Raw genomic sequence first — 15,423 nt, forward strand, 5'->3', positions numbered from 1 at the left:
TACCTCCTCAGTTTGTCATCAAGAGGTTCGACTGTGGTACTACAAAAGCAAAAGCTGACAGTGCTTTTGAAATATTCGCTCTCTTAACGAGTGCATTTCAGCAATGATTACATTACATTTTCATCGAAAAAGCCTACCAAATATTTGGCCAACTCTATGAATTTCACATTAGCTCAATGAGAGTTACTGTGTATTACTGGCCACAATTTTACTTGCCACAATTGATTGCATGACTCCGCCGCGGAAGGCCGATTGCAGCAGCTGCACGGTTTCTTCTCCCGCAAAAGATGCTGCGGGCTTAACCTGCGCCAAGTGCTTGTGACATTATCTAGCTGCCCTAGGAAGTGAAGTTTCCCCTCCTACCTTGTTCATACTCTGCGCCTTGAGAATATTTAAGGACCACCTGATTTGTTTTGATGGAAGCCCACCCGAGTGTATAAGAAATGGAAATTTTAGAAACATGAACCGAGCATACAGAGCAACCACAACATTTAATATATGCCCAATTATTTTTCATCTTTGCGTTAACACTGATTTCACCACTTCAAGGTAGCTGGATACATGCACACACACACACAGGTCACCTGGTAAAACAATGGGCCCCAAGAGTGCCAACGCTGCAAGAAAACACCTCTAGCAAGGGCGCAAACGGGGAACATTATTATTTAGAACAGAGAAGCCTATACATGCTGGCAACGAAACACTACATTGCAGAAGAGCCCACAGAACACGAGGAAAACGGCAAGAGCTTCGATGTTACCTCACTTCCTCGAGTAGTACAGTATCTTCCTTTAACTGTGCCCAGTTTCACACACGCACACACAAACACACGCACACACACACACGCGCTCCCACCCAATTGGCAGTGGTTTTACACACGCTGTTACCTGCAGGAGCTACATGGGCATTCCCTCCTACCTGCCTACTAGCCAAGGCAGCTTTATCATATGTGTACAGATATCAATCACGCATGTGTCGCCCACAACAACAAATGACAAATGCTTGGACCTAGCACAGACAAAGTAGTAGCTTTAACATGTGCATTGTGCGCAGGCCTGGTGCAACTATAACAGGCCGAAGAAAAGCAAGTGACAGTGCAGTTTGGGAACAAGTGTAGGGGCACGTGCGGGACATCATTCTACGGAGCCACTTCGCGGACACAGGTGGCTTGACAATCGCCCTCTGCCTGCCCATGCTTGTGTCCTACATTTCTCAGCTGTTGCAATGAGAATTGCTACACGTGTTATGGCACAAGTCAACTACCAACTGACGTCCAAGGGGCACTATCACACAACAGGAAGAACAAGAAGAGTTGAGAGAAACACACTGGCACGTTGCACAATGGCTCCTCCATGTTGCTAGCTGGCAAGTGAATGGCCAGCCAGAAAGCAGAATACGTCGCAGTATCAGGCCATGTGCAATCAAGGCAATACAAGGAGAGAAAACTGTTGGCTAGCAAGCATCAAAGACATGGCAGGATGCATTTACAAGAGTTAACATAAATATGCCATAAACCTTTGCCACTTGGTGAACTATAATAAATGGAAGAAAGCACAGTGGTGATAATTAACTGAGATGAATGAAGGAATAGCCTAGTAATTATGTACACTTTTTGTCAAAGTCTTCCAGGCCACTGGATTTGTCAACCAAGGCAGGAAGAACCCGAAAAACTTTTTGGCAACCCACGCTACCTTGCATGAACTTCTCCAGCACTGCATTTGTTTGATAGGCTTGCGCAGCATTTAGCTTTAGGTACAGAAATGTGCATGCCTGGAAACTGACAAAGACCATGCATACCAACTGGCCTGGAAGGTTATGAAGGGACAGGAAGCCGTGGAGACAGTGAAACAAAGTGTTACGCACAGCCACGCGAGCTATAGGTACAAATTCCTCTGTTATGTTGTGAAATTCCACAGCCCCAGGAAATTTCTTACCTCGTGGGTATCATACAGGCCTCTTGTTTACACATTGTGCAGCAACAATAAAGCAAAATGGAGGTTTATTTCGTGTACTTGGTGATGTGCTGATTAACAGTGACACGCTGTACATTTGCATGAGGCTTGCATTCAGCCACAAAGTGCCCCGCATGCAGCAGGCCGTGATGAGCGATGCAGCATGGATAACTGCATGTCTGTTTCAGTGCAGGAACGAAAAGGAAGGACACACCAACCCAAAACAAGCCCGTGGTGTAAGCAGTGCCCTAACCACCCTGCAGGTGCAGTACCTACTACATAACACAGATCCGGGAGGGACAGGGCACTCAACGCATGCAATGCATCAGCGACTTGTTCCGTTGCATGGAAGGGTTTGAGTTGCACGTGCACAACTCCAATAGAAGTTAAAGGCTAGGGAGGAAAAAAAAGAAAAAGAGCACCTCTACTGAGCAGAGCACGGTGACATGCTGCCACAAACAGCGACACAGAGGACAACGAGTGCAACGGCAAAACTTGAGCGGATGCTTTTGTACTACATGAGAGCGCCACAGTGGAGGCTAGCAGAAAAAACTAGATTCAAGGCCAGGCTCACTGCAGGGCTAAATAAAGTTAACCAGCAACTGGTGCGAATGCGATGAGCATCTTCAAAGTTCTGCTCGGGTCAGGCAGGTTGTGCGAAAGAACACACAGCAAGCACTCATGAAATGCACTGCACACTATAAGGGCTGCAAAGCAACACCGCAGTAGCAACGACAGCTGCAAAAAAAAGCCCAATAGAGCTTACAGACTTCGGGGCGATCGTTTGTGCTCTTGCATGATGCAACACTCGACTACACAGTGTTGCAAGCAAGCCACCTGCATGCCACCCTGTGGGAAGCAGAACAACTGGTTGTGCGCACGCTCCATTAGTATTTGTCTACTTTACTGGTGCGAAAAAGATGCACATAAAACAATCATATCATATATAAAAAATAAAACCATCTCCTCTCGCACAAGAGGGGAGGACTTCAGCACTATGATACCAGCCAAACCCCTTGAAAATTTCAATTAGAAACTACAATGCCCTGTGGAGCAAATAAAAATATAGTACTTTGGTACTCCATTCAAACAAAAGGGCACTATGGCACTGCACTTCAATAAGTTTTAAATAAAATAATAACTTTCATACCTGCTCTGTTCTCAATATCCCCGCGGCCTTAATATGATATTGCAAATTAGCTGTGCAAAGCAAAAGTGATACAGTAAAAGTGAGAACTAGCACAGTCCTCTCCTCATCAGGGTCACAGGTAAAACAATGAACTTGTTTTGCTTCCAATACACACCCGTTAGATAGCCTCAACATAAACATGAGCATGTGAAAAGGTCATACAATCAGAACAAAACAGAAATATAACGTGCGCCACTTTTTCTCTCTTTTCTTTTGGTTTTCTGCTGCAGCAGCTGCCTCTTGCAGCTCACACCTTGGCAGTTATTCCTTTGTCGAGTTCACGATAGACTGGGTCAGCCTGGAACCACTCTTCACTCTGTAAAATGAGGCAGTCGGTTCATTCAGAAGTCGCGACACAAAACAATTGACCACGCTGCACCCTCTCCCCTATACAGTGAACTTGATGCACAAGTTCTTCAGGGAAGAAACAATAGAATGCCCTTTCATTGCAATCGTGCGACCACAATAAGAGATGGACAGTTTAGTACAAAGCACTACGAACTTGCACATGAAACAAATAGCCCGAACTACTTGCAGCCTTTTCCTTTTCAACATGATGAATATCTGGGCCAGTTAGTAGTAAAAGTTAACAGAAAGAATGAAAAGGAGGTGGAAGAGAGAATGGTAGAAAAACATTGGCCGTGTATCTCCTTGCTTTACTGCAATTGACATTGAAAGATGGCAGCATTTCAGCTGCCCCTGCCATGTAACACTTCCTCCTCTCTCCCTCTCCTACCCCTCAAGCTCCTCCTCTTTGACCCCCCTCCACTTATTTACCTCCCCGCAGCCCCGCTTCCATAACTATCCCTGACTCAATCCTACTTTTCCCATCCCTCTACCTTCCTCCCATTTGATGAATCCCCTCCTCTCTCATTCCTCCTCTAATTCCCTTCCCCTCATGTTCCAATCCTCCCCCTCTCCCTCTTTGCATTACCCCCCACATGTCTCCCTCCCCCCTTCCCAACCTCCTCTATCTTCCCTGTCCCCAACCCTCCCCTCTGACCCTCAATTTCCTCCACCTTTTTCCCCCCTCACAAATTTCCCTTTTCCTTTACCCTCAGCTCTGCTTTTCCCCTGGCTCTCACATTCTCCTCCCGATCTTCTATTCTCTCTCTGCCACTCCTCACCTCCTCGTCCACCTCTATCCCCTTTCCTTCTAATCTCTCCTCTCCCCTTGTATACTCTCCACCTCAATTCCCTTCACCACTGCCAATTTTCCTTCCTTTCACTCATTGTCCCCCTCATTGTCCCCTTAATAATTTTCATTTAACAATACCTTTTGCCCTACCCCCTTCCGCTGCATTTTTTTTACCCTCTTCTGCCTCCTCTCCTCACTCTAAATCTCTCCCTCCGGCCATTTTCACTACACACCTCTTTCCCTTCCCCTCTCTTTTCTCTACTCCCAGTGTCCACTATTGCTCTTAAAAAAATAATAATAATAATAATAATAAATAAATAAAACACACCATGCCACTCGTGATTCCAACACCTTTAATCTCATTTCTGTTATCAAGGATCTTGCAGCGAGTGGAAAGATCACTGAATTATCAGATATGAGTTTCGACAGCAACAGCATGCCAGCTCAGCCCCGAGCCACAACAGCTGCCTGTGGACAAGGTTTTTTTTTTCATCTCTGAAAAGTTTTATTGACCTCCTGCAAATCCTTGAGCTAATACCATCCTGGTCATTCTCACAAAGCTCATCGGAGTTCCGGTTTGTTTCTTGTGGCAAAAGCCCCATATGTGGTGCTACTGGTACTAAATTGAATAGTTTTTGTTGTGCATGACTACTCCCACAGAAAAAATGCCATCCAGCTTTATGGTGTGCCTGTACTCAGAGTACTATATTGGCAATGAACGTCAATAGCTGACTGCCAACAGGTTTGATTTTGAATTCTGAATGGTTTTCTTGCCCTCGCATACTTGTCCAGGGATCTTGCATAGATTATCAATGCGAAATTGATCATTGAGAAGGTTTTTATATCCCTTGGAATGCTTTAGCTGCGGTAAAAAGAAAAAAAAAAAAAAGGAAGACAGCTTTTTTAATTAAAGATGTTCACCCGAAAATGCCTCGTCTAACTACCTGTTGGTAATACTTCTCTGCATGACATGGGTACCATGGTGGCCGACTTCTTTTTTGTTGAGTCAGAAAAGCTTTTATAACATGTTTTTGTATGCTTAGGCATATTCTTGGAACGTTTAAACAGGAAATGTACATGTTGGATTTTTACTGTCATTTTTCTTTTCGTATGTACTCTTATCGCTTTTTGTTACCTCTTGCAAAAAAATTTTGCTTTGCAAGTTTATTTTTCATATTACTAACAATTATGTTTTAGACAAAATTTTTGGAAAGAGCATTTAGTGTGTATGCTTTGGTACGATGAAATCGGTGCTAAACGTTGTTCGAAGTAACAAAGTTTTTTTCTCACAACCCCTTTCTCTCTGCAGTGAAACTGTAAAACACGCCTATTAGTGGTGTGCTCACATTCAAAACTCATCGCCTGCGTTGTGTCGGCGCGTTACACTACAATCGTCGTCATCGAAATAGTTTTGCATGATTGCAACTGAAGCTCATGGCTTTTTTTTTTTTTTTAAGTAAGATTATTACGGCTACACAGAAACAACGTAAGGACAAACAACCTGAAACAGAGGCAAATGCTATGAGCGGGTTTACGAGTTGTGGTGCTGCTGCACCATCCCTTGCATAGCTCTCGCAGCAGCAACGAAGCTCCTGACGTTGAAAGAATCACGACCAAATTGTGCCTATTATTTTCTTACAAGGCACTGCGGGTCCAGGTGAGTGCAAGTCATTCTATTGTTGTCACTTTCATTGCCCGAAACAAGAATAAAGTCTATGGCTACACCATTATGCAGCATACGGTTATTACATGCTGAAGTGCTTTGCTATGTTTTACAGAGCTTTATCAGCGATTTCAAACTTGAAGTTTTTTCCCACCACGGTGCCGAGTCAGTGTAGTGATGGCTGGTTTTTGGATGCTCCCCCAACCCCCCAAGTACGACACAGGGCTTTTGTCAAGTAAAATAACGGCACAGTCAGCGGGTAACTTGAAATCCAATTCTTTAAACCGTAATCCCCTAGTGATAGTAGCAATATTTCCAATCTAACAAAATTGCAACAAGGTAAGAGCTGTCCAATCTGTCGAATAAAGCAAAGTTGTATGTTGTCTTCATAATACTTTTAACCCCATGATCTGCATTTTTGAGCTGCCTTTCCCGCACAATGCTGCTGCTGTGCAAAAAAGCCTAACACATGTAAACCTTGTGCGAAAGCATGCCAACTTGGGGTGAAGTGGAATGCTTTTCACAGGTAAAATATGAAAACCGAAGAGAGGTATATTTGTCAACAGTGGCACAAGTGAGTAAGGAAGAGTTAATTTCTGCTGGCTATTCTTACAAGATACTTGTTCTTTTCAGCGACTTGGGCGCTGCAACCGACCAAGAATACTCCCCGTACTAAAAACACATGGAACTCTCATTTATTCATGAAGACATCTGCCAAGATTTTTGTTCAACTGCTTTCCTGTCTTCTCTTAATTTTTTACCATTTCATTATTCCGCACTAGTGCATGAACACATAGGTATGTAAAGTTCTGACCACAAAAATTAATACATTTTTTACACCTATGTTTAGAAGCTACACATTAAAGCAAACATATTTATATTAAAAGAAATTCATTCATTTCCCAGACAAAAAATCTGATATTCGCACACTTCTAATACACATATCTATGGGAGTGTGTTTGCATGTGCAAGTCTACGTCACTGCCAATACCAAAATGTTCACAGTTTATGCCCTCGCAATTCACACTTCGCAACCCCCTCCCTATGGCCCTTATAAGTAGTTGTAAGGTTATAAGGAATCAGATAAATTCTGGTCACACAACATTTCACCGAGAAAGAAAACAATACAACCATGACAGCACACTTTAACCTTAATTAGTAAACGTACGGCTAGCACATGCTGCTTGGCCGTATGGTAGAAAAAAACAATTAAGTTCAAGCACCATTAGCAGCATTCATCAGGTTTAATGAGGTGACCATAAACACACAGCGCCAGTGCTAGCAATAACACAAAGCAACACTGCATACCAGTGCAGTGCCACTCCACACCACACGCTGCTGCACTGTGGCTGCAAACGAGCACCGAGGATGGAAAAAGGTGCCAGGGTGCCACACAACTCACCAGGCTGACAAGAGCCAGAGGTGTGGGTGCGTGCCTTAGCAGCATGCGTGATTAGTAGGCAGGGTAGTTGGGGCTGGTAGGCGAGACCGTGTTCGAAGCTCCGAGCCCTGCAGTGGGCACCGATCTCTCACCCTGGGCAGGCTCTCCAGACTTCCAGCCTTTGTACTTGAAGAAGGCATCCGCTCCGTACAGGATCATGGCCACAAAGCCAAAGAACTGGTCGCGTTGGGGAAGCACACAGAAGACCACAAATTATTGCCCCAAAGCTGTGCAACATCTAAGAACATGGTATGGGCCAGAATACTCCTTGTTTGTTTCAGTTATGTGAACAGCTGCACATAAATGGTTCTTTCAGTTTCAAAGTAACTGAGACACGATCGAGCCTATGCTTCTACCTCCAACCCCTAGCTCCTAACCCCCAGTTTTGCTAGAAAGGCCACGGCATTGGCACAGTCTGAATACAAGAACTCATACACTTTGTCGATCGTGACAGGTGCACCAAGAGCTTGAACAAGTTGTTTGGACTGAAACAGTGAACAAATATTTTTGTGCCCTTTTTATTCCCCTGTCCATCATCTTCGCGAAATTTGCATTTTGAGCATGCTGAACCAACTTGACCTAGCTTGCACCAACATATATAGTACGAGGTAAAAATCGCCACAGCAAGTAAGCCTAAGCACAGCTTAGGCCTTGCCATTGTTACGGTGCAAATTTTTTGCATGTGGCTACAAAGAAATGCACTCTTAGTTAACATATGAGACATTTGCTGCAACATTTGCTGCGACATTGACCGCATGGTCACCATAAAGCTGACATGGGAGCTACATCGACACCATGATTAAGTAAGCAAGTGTGTGTACGTTCTCCTCTTGTCTCCTTACAACCAAATAGAAGGTGCTACCACCGCCTAACTCAGGGGGCACCGTGAGGCAGCACACCCTTCAGCAGTTGCAGATACAAGGAGCCATTGTATGTAGAAATAAGAGACATTTCCACCTATACCAGCAACAAAATGCCGGTTGAGGAGAAAATAAAGAAAGAATGAGAGAGACCGGTTGGCACGCGAGCCTGCAGCAACCCGGGCTCTCGAAACAAAGCTTATGGTTTAACTATTTTTTAGTACTTGTGGCGGCCTCTGAGACGACTGGACAGCTGCAGTGCACTAAAGCGTATGTCGGCAGTGCCTCCAGCTGATGGTTAGGGAAGAATGCCAAATACCTGGGTGTTTGTGCAATGCTGAGATAGCAGTGGACCCATTCATCTATCAAATAAGAGCCATCACAAGCTCTGCATTGAAGATAAGTTTCAGTCGGCACACGTAGCATACAAAAATGCCGCAGTTAGGACATGCTCCCAGTTTGCAACTGCAGCAGAAAACAGCCTGCAAGACCAAAATGCCACCACACAGCCAGTTCTTTCAGCGTCAATGCTTACAAATTAATTTGCACGCATTATTGCGCATATCAATTGCTGCCAGTGCTTTCTAAATCAGAAGCATTAACTGTGGTCAGACATTCATTTAAAAAGCACAGGCCTGTTAACACGTCTTGAGTGAAAAGAGCACAGTGCTGTGGCAAATAAAAAGGTATCGAAACTTGCTGTTTAAGGTTATTTACCAAGGCACTCACCCAGACACGTCACTGCTTTTTTTTTCTTTTTAATGAGGAAAACGGGGCACTTACAAGGTCTGCTCCTAAGCTAAGTGCAAAGGGTCTCAGGAGTAGAACACCCAATGCGTGTTCCAAGTGACCTTGGCAACCATGAAACCGTGGTAGTCGACACGAAAATCTTAACACAGCCGAGGCAAGGTGCTTTACTATATGAATTCATATGAATACAAAGATGAGACAAGAGAATCCAGAAGATGGCCTGAACATGAGAAAATTTGCCACAAGGGGTTTGCCTGAAACTCGGGGCAATTGCTCAGTAGGATCCTGCCATAATGTGAAACACAAAGAGAGAGGAGGCTTCCCTGTACCTTTTGGAAATGAATACTGCTGAGCAAACTTCCCCACCTTCGCAGCATGCGAGCCAACTTCCCTTGAATGACAACGACAGTGATATTTCACCTTGGCCAAACTTAGCAGCTCTGTGAAATGCCCACTTAATTATATGTAATCCTTCAAAATAGCTCCCCAGCATAGAATGCTACACCTGTCAGAGTATCATGCAAGCAGCCGAAGTGACATTCAAGCCTGTCTGGTAAGCTGGTCAGCAAGCTGGGCTTAGACAATCTAGCTGGTTTCAGTAGAGAATAAAAAATAAAATGCTACACCTTTAATGTACTTCTACTGTCTAACCAGCGTAAAGTACTGCTATGATGAATATAAATGGCGAGTACTGGAAGTGCTGACACTTCTGTAATTAGACACTACAAGTGTCGAGTACATGTTTGCAGAAAGACCAAAGACAGAACGTAGTGGCCAGGACGAACACCATTTGGAGTATGCTGTATAACCCTCCATACCTGTCAGTCCATAAACTGCAGATGGAATACTGCATATATTTACCAACATGCAGGAGGCAAATGGCATGATTTTTAAAATTTTTCTGGTTCCGTGGCTGTACAGTGCCCAACAGGTCTACAGTTCCAGCTTTTTGGTACCTTTCACTTCCCTGAATTCTTGACCACAACTAGGACTACAAACCAATCTGCCTCGTAATAGTACATCTTAAACGTACAAACCTCAGGAAGGATGACCTACACCACAAAGAGCCATGCCCCACACTCTCAAAATGCTTGCATGCTGTTTTGCGAGGGCCCGAGCGTTTCATGCCAAAAGCTGTAGTTCTTGAGGTGATATGTCCTTTGAGAAAATGTCTACCTATCTGTAGGTGGCAAGAAAAAACTACGGTGGATGCTTAGAACTTTCTCAGAATGTGAACATGAAAGCCTGGTTGGACCTTCTGTTGATCTGCTGTTGAACTTCCTGCTAAACTTTGTGGCTGCGCCCGACACTACTGGACGACCAGACCACTGGACAGCACCCTCCAAAGCTTGTTCCGCCATCTCGCCATCACCAGGAGCCACTTGTTTGCCCCTGTCGGCCCTTCACCTCTCAATGCGAGCCGCCTCTACGTACTGCGCTTGCGGCAGTGGCGCACTCCTGGAGCCGCCATTTCCCTTTCTCACTGCATGCTACCCGGCTTGCACTGCAATTTTCAGGTACTTCAGGATTATCTGTACCTCACAATGCATCCCATGAAACCGAGTTCCAAGGCTTTTGCCTTAAAAATTTTTGAAGACAAATTAGAGGCACACTCACAGCAGCAGCAGCCAGAGGTTCTTCGTACCGGCCTTTTGTAGCCACAGCTATGGCAGCAGTGAAGTACAAGGCTGCCCAAACACCACAGTACACGAACTCCTAGAAAAAAAGTGAGAAAGCGAAAGAAGGGTCATATCGTGAACACAATTAATGCAGTTGAGGCATTAGGCTTCAGCTAAGCCAGCAGGAATGAGCCTTGGCAGACTTGGGAAGCAGGCCACATAGTAACAAAAATGACAACAGGCACCAATGCCGGGACTCTCAGTGACACTAGCAATTTTCCATTCTTCCTAAAGGCACATTCCTACTGGCGATGCATCACATCGCGCATTGCGCAACGGCCGGCTCATCGCAAAGCGATGAGCCGGCCGTCGCTTTTTGCCCCTTTGCGAAGGCAGAGCCGATCGCTCTTGAACCGAAATCCCTTGTCGCGCGATGACATCGCAAAACCAGACAGCCAATCATGGCTGCGGAGTCGGCTGACGTAGCTGGAAACAAAATGTTTGTTTACATCCGGCACTCCAAACGGCGGGCGAGGCGGGCCCTGGGGCGGGTTTGTGGGTGCGCCTTAGAAAAGAGAGGGGTGGGAGGTTTTTGCAGGGATTATGATGATACTCCACTAAACGATAATACTAACATTAATATTAATAAAATTAATTTATTTTTCAATATGTTTTCATACACTACCAGGGATTGCCGATGGGCCTTTCTGGCCGCCGTCCCAAACACAATAATGGATAATATTACTATAATTATAACCATAATGCACATTATTGTATTATTATTATGAAATAAATAGGGCCGCTGGGCTAGCAAGCAACGTCCCATGCATTCCGGTCCTTTGGTCAGTGGCTTCAGTGCACGCATGTCCAGATGAACAAACAGCGTGGATTTATCACTGTAGAGAAACGTTTCTGAATTGCAAAAGCAAGTAATCTTCATATATAGCTAGACGGATAGCGGGACGATAGGCTGACTTGCAGCTTTTTCGTACATATCAGCAAGTAGTAAACACCGTGGAGTTCGAAGGTGCCAGAACTTCCGAGTCTGAGAAAAGAAGCTAACTTTACGGGGCACGACAAGTGTTGTGGCGTGAAAGCAAATGTGTACTTCTTCAGGCAATATGTTAAAAAGAATCTGCGAGTTCCTTATTTACGACTTCTCCCCCAACCCGCAATGCTTTTGGCACTATTCCAGGGTAGTAGCATGTGTTCTACAGTGATTTCTACCTGTTTTTGTCATGCTCGTTTAACAATTTTCTCTGACTGCGAATGGTTGAAGCACCAAGGAAGTCGCATAAGTCAAGTAACAGCTCCGCTAAATGCAGTCGCATTTAGCGGAGGCGGTGTTCGCAAGTGCGAACCCCGCCTCATCTAAGAACACTTTTGTCGCAATGTAAAAAAAGGCGCAATTTTTTTTGTGTGCACGAAAAAGCTGAAGCTGAATTCATATAGGAAGTTTTCAGTTTTCACACTTACGTATGCTTACGTCTAGTTTTTTGTTTATCTATTTATTGTCTTTCTTATAAATTTTTTCCCAGTTGTTGGTCAGCACTTGTGTTTGTCACTTCTTGGGTACCAGTCACCGTGCTGTTTTTGAAGTCGTGCACTACCCAACTAGCCCAACATCAAGCTTTAGCCAATATTATTATATATATATATATATATATATATATATATATATATATATATATATATATATATATATATATATATATATATATATATATATATATATATATATATATATATGTATTGTATGTATGTATGTTTGTTTTTTATTGGCGCAAGGGTTTCTAAGACCAAAGAGCGCCAGAACTATGTTATGTGGTCTTTCAATAGTCATGTTTGTGCTTAAAATATGTATGAAATGAGTATGATACATCTTAAAATACTGTATATATGGGTGTAGAGGGCCCGTCCACTAAAGCATGAAGATGTTCATAATGGTGGCTGAAATGGATTATGGGTGCAACGTGATGCACCTCGAGCCAAAGAGCATGCGACGAGAGTGGGCCTCCCGTGCGGACAAAGGGAGCATGAGGGCCTCACTCACTGCTCGTAGGCTCTGAGGTCACGCACTGTACGAGATGAGTTTTAAAAACTTGATGTCTGCAAGATAACTTAAAAGACTTTTGTTTGTAAACATAGGTTCATCTCCTAAAAACAGTGAAGGATGTAGTGGAATGTTGTAGGTATATATTTTCGGGAAATGCCGTTTTCTGGCTTCATTGCAGAATGTGCACTCAATATAATACAAGGAGGACGGTGAGCCGTTCCCCACACTTGTTACAAACAGGTGGGAGTGTTCCATTCAAAAGATATGCGTGTGTAGCGTAAGTGTGGCCTATTCGCAGTCTGCAAATGGATACTTCAATGAATCTGTTTTGTTTTTCTGTTGTGTATCTTCCTAGGTTTGGTTTTACTGAGTGGAGCTTGTTGTCTGTGTGTGTGTCCCACATGTGCTGCCAGCATTTACGGATTCCCCTCCGGATTACTGGTTTCAGATCGAGGTGAGGGACCTGCGCTACATCAACACCACTACGTAGGGCCGCCAAAGTGGCGTTCTGGTCAGCAGTTTCATTGCCCAGAATGCCACTGTGTCCAGGGATCCAGCAAACAAGTATTTTTAGCTTTGACTTATAGGCAGTTATAAGAGCTTTAAAAAGGCGGTTTAGAATAACGTTTTTTGTGGGCTTAAAGGAATCCAATGCAGTTACTACGCTTAGAGAGTCTGTGTAGATGACTGATTGTTGTATTTTGTTCTGTGTAATGTGTTCCACTCTGATTAAAATACCATAGGCTTCTGCTGTAAAGATGCTACAATTTCTGTTCAATGTCCTTGTGCTGGCAAAGTCCGGGCCATGTGCAGCACAGGACACAGAAGAAGAAGACTTGGAAGCATCTGTGTAAAAAGAGGCGCATGGATATAATCTAAAGACACCCCTATCTCCTCTGCAAGGCCTTTGACACGCAAGGCTACAGGGGCAGGGATCGATGGGCGCGCTAAATACAAATGGACGGATGAGATGTCATTCACAATAGAATTGCATGGGTGATTCGTCATAGACATTGTCCTAATAGCATAGAGGAGTGCTGTATAAGCACGCTGGTGCTCTAGGCACCAGTGGTCGCATTCTACATAAAGACTCTGGATTGGACTTGTCCTGAAGGCTCCAGAGGCAAGGCGAAGGCCCAAATGTAGTACTGGGTCTAACATTTTTAAGGCAGTTTTAGACGCGGACCCGTATGTTACACTTCCATAGTCTATATGTGACCTAACTAAACTCACAAAGAGACGTAGAAGGCAGTCTTTATCAGCACCATAAGACTGATGTGACAACACTTTTAAAATGTTAATGGTTTTTAGGCATTTTTGTTTGAGTTTCTTTAAGTGCTGTACGTACGTTAGTTTTCCGTCAAGTACAACGCCTAAAAACTTGTGTTCTTTCTTGACAGCAATCCGTTCTCCGTTCAGTGTGACATCGGGTTCTCGACGAATTCCACGCTGTCTTGTGAATAACACACCTGTACTTTTGTGAGGATTCAATTTAAAACCATTTTCTTCCGTCCATTTTGCAAGCCTGTTCACACCTAACTGTATCTGCCTTTCACATATGGACTGATTGCATGACCTAAAGCTTATTTGGACGTCGTCAACATACATTGAGTAGGAGATTGAGGGTGGCAACGATTTCCCAAGTGAATTCATTTTAATTATAAACAGAGTACAGCTTAATACTCCACCCTGGGGAACCCCATTTTCTTGTATGTATGTTCTTGATACCACTGTCCCTACTCTTACCCTAAATGTCCGCTCCGACAAATAACTTTCAATAGTGTTTAGCATATGTCCAGGCACACCGAATGCCTTGAGATCAAGCAGTATGCCGTAATGCCAAGTTGTATCGTATGCTTTTTCTAAGTCAAAGAAAACAGATAGACAGTGCTGTTTGTGGATAAAAGCATCTTTGACATACGACTCAAAGGCAACTAGCTGGTCAGTTGTGCTTCGACCTGATCGGAAACCAGCCTGACAACTGTCCAGGATGCCGTTATATTCAAGAAAATGGATTAGCCTCTTATTTACCATTTTTTCAAAAACCTTTCCTAAGCAACTTGTCAGAGCTATTGGTCGGTAACTGGCAGGTAGTGAGGCATCTTTCCCCTGTTTTAATACGGCAACTACAACTGCTTCTCTCCAAGCTCTCGGAAAGTATCCTGCCGCCCATATTTTGTTGAACAAGTGCAAGAGTGTTCGGAGAGTTTCTGGGTGCAGATGTTGTATCATTGTGTATGATATACTATCTGCCCCAGGCGCTGAAGCCTTACATGTTCCCAAGGCGACCAAAAGCTCTGTTATGGAAAATTCCGTGTTGTATGGTTCGTCAGATCTTTTGTTATCACGAATCGGTTTCTTCTCCATAGATGTTTTGTGTCGTAAGAAAGCATTCGTGTAATGAGCAGAACTCGATACATATGAAAAGTATTTCGCAAGTGTGTTTGCCTGGTCCTCTAGGGTATCGCCTGTACTGTTGACCAAAGGTAGGGTGTGTGTTTTCCGTCCATTAAACTTTTTAATTCTGTTCCATACTTTGCCTGCACCTGTGTACGAGTTGATAGAAGTCACGAAAGAGTGCCAGCTATCTCTTTTTGCTTGCTGGCGAATGAGTCTTCCTTGTGCTTTTGCACGTTTGAAGGAAATCAAGTTTTGCGTAGTGGGGTACCTGCGAAGGACACCCCACGCCTTATTTTGAGCCTGCCGTGCAAGCCTACACTCTTCATTCCACCACGGCCTCCTAGTGTTAGGTGTG

At 44.1% G+C, this 15,423-nt stretch overlaps 1 protein-coding gene across 2 annotated transcripts in view; it reads right to left on the minus strand.

The window, feature by feature from the left end:
* Positions 1 to 472: 472 nt before the first annotated feature.
* Positions 473 to 15,423, minus strand: part of LOC144149979 (plasmolipin-like) — a 66,604-nt gene continuing 51,653 nt past the window's right edge. The window contains exons 4-6 of one of the 2 annotated variants that reach the window (XM_077681750.1): positions 10,611 to 10,709; positions 7,476 to 7,560; positions 473 to 3,457 (exon numbers count right to left, since the gene is read on the minus strand). In XM_077681750.1, coding sequence (XP_077537876.1) covers positions 3,453 to 3,457; positions 7,476 to 7,560; positions 10,611 to 10,709 — 189 coding nt within the window. In that variant the 3' untranslated portion in view covers positions 473 to 3,452. Of the gene's footprint in view, positions 3,458 to 7,344; positions 7,561 to 10,610; positions 10,710 to 15,423 lie in introns of both variants that reach the window. The other variant, XM_077681744.1, reaches the window with a different exon arrangement.

Source organism: Haemaphysalis longicornis, unplaced genomic scaffold (genome assembly GCF_048455015.1).
Source record: "Haemaphysalis longicornis isolate Haplotype H1 unplaced genomic scaffold, Haemaphysalis longicornis Haplotype H1 scaffold_1, whole genome shotgun sequence".
Taxonomy (NCBI): domain Eukaryota; kingdom Metazoa; phylum Arthropoda; class Arachnida; order Ixodida; family Ixodidae; genus Haemaphysalis; species Haemaphysalis longicornis.